The 6,745-nt window shown below is 34.6% G+C and overlaps 1 protein-coding gene across 1 annotated transcript in view; it reads left to right on the forward strand.

The window, feature by feature from the left end:
- Nucleotides 1–6,745, forward strand: part of ZNF354B (zinc finger protein 354B) — a 29,617-nt gene that overhangs the window by 21,433 nt on the left and 1,439 nt on the right. The window contains exon 4 of the mRNA XM_010847240.1: nucleotides 5,906–6,701. Within this exon, the coding sequence (XP_010845542.1) occupies nucleotides 5,906–6,701 (796 nt within the window). The remainder of the gene's footprint in view (nucleotides 1–5,905; nucleotides 6,702–6,745) is intronic.

Raw genomic sequence — 6,745 nt, forward strand, 5'->3', positions numbered from 1 at the left:
ACTGCACAGAGGCCATAGTAATCTTTAGACCATTATTAGATGGTCAGAAAACCACTAGATGGCTTTCTGGTTTCATTCAGTTCAGTTCAGTCGATCAGTCATGTCTGCCTCTTTGCGACCGCATGGACTGCAGCACGCCAGGCCTCCCTGTCCATCACCAACTCCCGGAGCTTGCTTAAACTCATGTTCATCGAATCAGTGATGCCATCCAACCATCTCATCCTTTGTCGTCCCCTTCTCCTCCTTCCTTCAATTTTTCCCAGCATCAGGGTCTTTTCCAATGAGTCAGTTCTTCACATCAGGTGGCCAAAGCATTGGAGTTTCAGGTTCAGCATCAGTCCTTCCAATGAGTATTCAAGACTGATCTCCTTTAGGATTGACTGGTTTGATCTCCTTGCAGTCCAAGGTACTCTCAAGAGTCTTCTCCAACACCACTGTTCAAAAGCATCAATTATTCAGCCCTCAGTTTCCTTTATAGTTCAATTCTCACATCCATACATGACTACTGGAAAATCCATAGCTTTGACTAGATGGACATTTGTTGGCAAAGTAATGTACTTGGGTCAAAGAGGTCACTTCTGAATGTGAGTCTACACACTGTGTTTTCCATAGAGAAATTCTGGCTAGCTGGAAAATGTCACGTTAATAGCGTTTTGCAGAATGTGATTAAAATTATCAACCACATTAAAGTACATGCCCTTAACTCATGACCATTTGCACAGCTCTGTGAGATGGATACGGAACACACGTCTTCTCATACACAGAAGTCAGATGCTTTCTAAAGGTAGATCACTGGCCAGAGTTTTTGAGTTACGAGAGACATTCCAGAGATTGCTTTTAGAAAAATGGTCACCACTAGCAGCATATTTCAATGGCACAGAATGGGTCACAAAATTTCCTTAATTGTGTGACATATTCAACCTGCTCAACAGACTCCATATGTCAGTTTAGGGGGGAATGACAGTGTGTTTAGGTTGGCATGTAAAGTGGCTACATTCAAAGCCAAACTGGAATGATGGGGGTGGCAAGTGAACACTGGAATTTTTGACGTTTCAAGCATTATCAGAGATTTTTAAAGAGACTGAGTCAAAGCTTTCTTTCTCCTAGCCGGTGCATGATCATCAATGCAATTCAGAAGGGTTCCAGTTTCTCCACATCTTGCCAACATTTGTTACTTTCCATCTCTCTGTATATATAATTAAAACACACACACACACGCATATATGTTTGTTAGCCATAATAACAAATGTGAAAGTTTGGATTTTTATTTCCTAACATGTTGAGCATCTTTTCATGTGCTTATTAGAGTCCACTGGTATACCTTCTGTAGAGAAATGTCTGTTCAAGTCCTTTGCCCATTTTTGAATTAAACTGTTTTTTTTTTTCTTATTGTTGAATTATAGGAATACTTAATATATTTTGAATATTAACCCTTTATCAGATATATAATTAGAAAATATTTTTCTTAGTCTTTGTATTCTACTGATGTCTTCTTTGATGTACAGAAGCTTTTATTTGTTTATTTTGGCCACACTGCTCAGCTTGTGGAGTCTTAGTTCCCCAACGAGGGATTGAACCCAGACCCCAGGAGTGAGAGTGCTAAGTCCTAACTACTGGACTGCCAGGAATTCACCCAGAAGCTTTTAATCTTGATCAAGTACAATTATTTGTCTATTTTTTCCTTTGTTTCCTGTGTTTTTGGTATTCTATTCTAGAAATCAATGGTAAATCCTAAGTCATGAGGCTTTTGCCCTATGTTTTCTTCTAAGAATTTTATAGTTTTAGGTCTTACATTTAAGTCATATATTCATTTTGAGTTAAATTTTGTGTATGGTGTTACACACATGAAGGGTCCAACTTCATTTTTTTTTTTTTTTGCACACGCATATCCAGTTTTCCCAGCACCATTTGTTGAAAAGAGTGTCTTTTCCCCATTGAATGGTCTTGGCACCCTTGTCAAAAATCCTTTGCCCTTATACGTGAAGGTTTGTTTTCAGACTTCCTGTTCTATTCCATTGATCTATATGTACCTTTATGCCAGTACCATGATGCTTCCATACTGTATGCGTAAGTTTTGAAATCGGGAAGTATTCCAACTTTGTTCTTCTTTTTCAGAATTATTTGACTTCTCAGGGTCCCTTGAGATTTCATATAAATTTTAATATTGGTTTTTTGTATTTCTGCCCAAAAATGGCATTGGAATTTTGATAGGACTTGCATTTAATCTCTAGATCACTTTGGGTAGTATTAACATCTTATCAATATTAAATCTTATAATCTATAAATACTTGATGTTTTTCCATGTACCTTTGTCATCTTTATACAGTGTAGTTTATACAGTGTATAAATCTTTTACTTCCTTAGAGTTAATTCCTAAGTATTTTATTCTTTTTGATGCTACAGTAAATGAAATCCTTTTCTCTATTTCTGTTTTGACTTGTTCATTGTTAGAATATAAAAACAAAACTGATTTTGTGTAGATTTTTTTATCCTGCCACTTTGCTGAGTTTGTGTATTCTATCGGTTTTTTTGTTGAGTCTTTAGATTTTCTGTATATAAGATCGTGTCATCTATTGCAAACTATTATATAGAGTGGACAAACAACAAAGTCCTACTGTATAACGCAAGGAACTATATGCAATATCCTGTGGTAAACCATAAGTAATGGAAAAGAATATGAAAAAGAACGTATATATTGGGTTGGCCAAAAATGTCATTTGGATTTTTCCATAAGGTGTTACAGAAACATTTGAACGAACTTTTTGGTCAACCCAATATATGTATGTGCTGTGTGCTTAATTGCTCAGTTGTATCTGACTCTTTGCGACCCCATGGACTGTAAACCGCCAGGCTCCTCTGTCCATGGGAATTCTCCAGGCAAGAATACTGGAGTGGGTTGCCATGCCCTCCTCCATGGGATTTTCTCAACCCAGGGATTGAACCTAGGTCTCCTGCATTACAGGCAGATTCTTTACCATCTGATAACTGAATTACTGTGGTACAGCAGAAATTAACACACCATTATATGTCAACTGTACTTCAATAAAATAAATTTTTAAAAAGAGCATGTCATCTGTGACTAAGATGATTTTACCTCTTCCTTTCCAGTTTAGATACTCTTTATTTTTCTTGCCTGATTGTTCTGGCTAGAAATTCCAATACTGGGTTGAAGTGGTAAAAGTGGACATCCTTATCTTGTTCCTGATCTCAGAGGAAAAGATTATGGTCTTTTGCCATTGAATATGGTGTTAATTGTGGGTTCTTTAAGGATAGTGTTTATTGTGTTGGGTAGTTTCCCTCTAGTCCCAGTTTTGTTCTTCTTCTTCTTTTTTTTAATCATGAAAAAGTGTTGACTTTTGAATTTTGTTAGGTACATTTTTCAACATCACTTGAGATGACTGTGTGGTTTTGTGTCTTCATTCTAAATGTGGTTCAGTTGGTTTTCATATGTTAAATCATGCTTGTATGCCAGGGATAAACTTCATTTGGTCATGATGTATAGTCATTTTAATGTGCTGAATTCTCTTTGCAAGTACTTTATTGAGGATTTTAAAATCAATATATGTAACGAATATTGGTCTTTAGCTTTCTTTTCTTGTAGGGTTTTTGTCTGGTTTTATTATCAGGGCAATGATGGCTTCATAGAATAAGTTAGAAAGTATCGCTGCCTCCTTTGGTTTTTGGAAGCATTTCAGAAGGAGTGGTGTTAGATCTTTAATGTTTGGTAGGCAGTAAAGCCATCTGGTACAGAGCTGTTTTTTATAATTATTATTGGGAGGTTTTGATTACTGACTCAGTTGCTTTTCTAGATATATATCTGTTCAGATTTTCTACTTCATAATTCAGTTTGGGTAGATTTTGTGTTTCTATGAATTTGTCCATATTTTCTAAGCTATCCAGATTTTTGTCATATAATTATCCATAGTTTTTCCTTATAATCCTTTTTATTTTTATCTGTGGTAATGTCACCACTCACATTTCTGATTTTACTAATGTGTGTCTTTTCCCTTTTATTCTTAGTCTCACTAAAGGTTTATCAATTTTCTAGGTCTTTTCAGATAACTGATTTTGGATTTGTTGATTTTTCTCTATTGTTTTTCTATTTTATGTGACTAGGCTTTTGCCTTTGTTATTTCCTTCCTTCTGCTAGCTTTGGGTTGAGTTTGTTTTTTCTGGTTCCTTAAGTAGTAAATTATGTTTTTAAGTACTTCTTTAAATTTTCTTCCTGTTTTCACTACACCCCATAAGTTTTAGTAAGTTGTGGTTTCATTTTCATTCAAATATAAGTATTTTCTAATTTCTCCCTGATTATACATGGTATAAAGAGGGGAAGGATTAACCTACTCTCTCCTCTTGCAAGAAATTAACAGAAAGTAAAAGAAAATGTAATTTTTACTTTTATTATAGAAAAGTTTAAACATATATGTAAGTAGAGAAAATAGTATAAGGAATTCCTATGTATCTATCACCCAGTTTCAGCATTTATTAACTTACTGTCATTTTTATTTCATCCATACCATTGGTTCTCTACCAGGGGTGATTTTATCATTTCAGTGCTTCAGTGTCTTGAAATATTTTTGATTGTCACAACTTGAGAGAGGGTAGGAGTGGTGAAAAGAGTAGGTACTATTGCACAGGCCATCACTGAAAAACAAAGAATTATCCAGCATAAAATGTCAGCTAAAGTTGAGAAATCCTGCAGGATTTAAAATATCTATCTATCTATACACACACACACACACATATGCAATTTAATATCTTTATATTTTTATAATATTTAATCTTTTTATCCATGAATAGAAGAGATTTTGCTATTGGTTCAGGTATACTTTAATGTCATTCAAGACTGTTTTAAATTTTTCCTCATATAAGTTTTTCATATTTCTTGTGAATTTATTTCCCTAAATTTTTGTATAAATGAAGATTATTGATTTTAGTATGTTAATTTTACATCCTGCTATGTCACTGATCAAGTTTTATCGTTGATTCTCTGAGGTTTAATTTTAGATGTAGCATTAATAGCATCAGCAAATAGAAGTAGTTTAATTTTCTCTTTACTCATCCTTATGCCTCTTTATACACAAAGCCAAAAGGCTTTGCTGGTGTACTTGTATTGGTTAATACATCTAGTACAATGTTGAATAGAAGTGAAGGTCGTTGGTATCCTTGCCTTGTTCTTAATCATGGTGGAAATGTCTCTAGAGTTTCTTTATTAAATAAGATACTGATTTTAGGACTAAAGTATATGTACTTTACCTTGTTGAGGAAGTATCTCTCAATTCCTGTTTTCTTGCATGTGTTTATTATTAATGGTGCTGAATTTTTTTAAGGCTTTCTCATTTTCTCTAGATATACTCTTTTTTTTTCCCCTTAAATACATATTATGGGATACTATGGTAAGTGGTATAATAAGGGGAATAGATTGTTTGGGCTCAGAGTCAGGAAAGGGTAACAGACGAGCTAACATTGGAACTGAATCTGAAGGCTACAGAGAAGTTTGACATGTAGGAAAAGTAGGGAAGATATTCAAGATTAGAAATAATTACAGAAATGAGAATGATGTCATGGAGATAATCTATGAGCGTGTCGTATGCTTTGGGTGCTAGACTGCATTTCCCAGTTCATATTTCTCTTCTGATCCCTTCTCTCCATTCTCCTGGTCATGTATATATGCTCACCTTCTTTAAATGAAGATCCCTTATTTTATTCACCCTAGTACATCATCTCTCATTCATTATTGTTTTATATATACAGTGTTACTTCTATTTTTCCTCTTCCTAGTGCTTTATTTTATCCAGAAAGCGAGGCCTTATTTAGATATCATTAATATTTATTCCTTCTATACATTTGGTCTCAGCTAATCATGTGAATCATTGGCACTTCCTTTTTTTATTTTTTTTTTCAGAATGTAAGAGCAGTCCTAAAACCACAAAGGCAACTCAAACTCAAGACTCATCATTTTCGGGGCTAATAAGGAAAACACTCAAAAAGGATGAACCGTGGAATTTCATATCAGAAAACCCCTGCATATATGAAGACAGAATAAAGAAACAGAAGGACAAAAGTGAAAGTTTACAAATAATTTCAGTTACCCATACAAAAATCCTCACTGTAGAAAGAAGCCATAAAAATAATGACTTCGGCCAAAATTTCAGCCTGAAATCAGTGTTTGTTAAACAACAGAGGATTGCTAGAGAAAAAACACCTTCAAAATATGAAATACAAAGAAATAGCTTAAGGCAGGATTCAAATGTACTTAACCAATCGAAAATAAAGACAGCAGAAAAACGCCATAAATGTAACATATGTGAAAAAGCCTTCATTCACAAGTCATCCCTTCGTAAACATCAGAAAAACCATACTGGAGAGAGATTATTTCAATGTGATGAATGTTTGAAAGCCTTCAACCAAAGTTCAGCTCTTATTCAACATCAAAGAACTCATACTGGAGAGAAACCCTATATATGTAAAGAGTGTGGGAAAGCCTTCAGCCATAGTGCATCCCTTTATAAACACGTAAAAATACATACTGTGGAAAAATCCTACAAATGTAAAGAATGTGGTAAATCCTTTGGCAGAAGGTCTGCCCTTTTTATACATCAAAAAATTCATGCTCAAGACAATCCCCACAAGTATAACCCAGGAAGGAAGGCATCCACGTGCAACCTTCCTGGATGTCAGAGAATTCATTCCAGAAAAAAGTCCTACTTATGTAATGAATGTGGTAATACCTTTAAGTCTAGTT

The sequence above is a fragment of the Bison bison genome, unplaced genomic scaffold (genome assembly GCF_000754665.1).
Source record: "Bison bison bison isolate TAMUID 2011002044 unplaced genomic scaffold, Bison_UMD1.0 scf7180017864248, whole genome shotgun sequence".
NCBI lineage: Eukaryota > Metazoa > Chordata > Mammalia > Artiodactyla > Bovidae > Bison > Bison bison.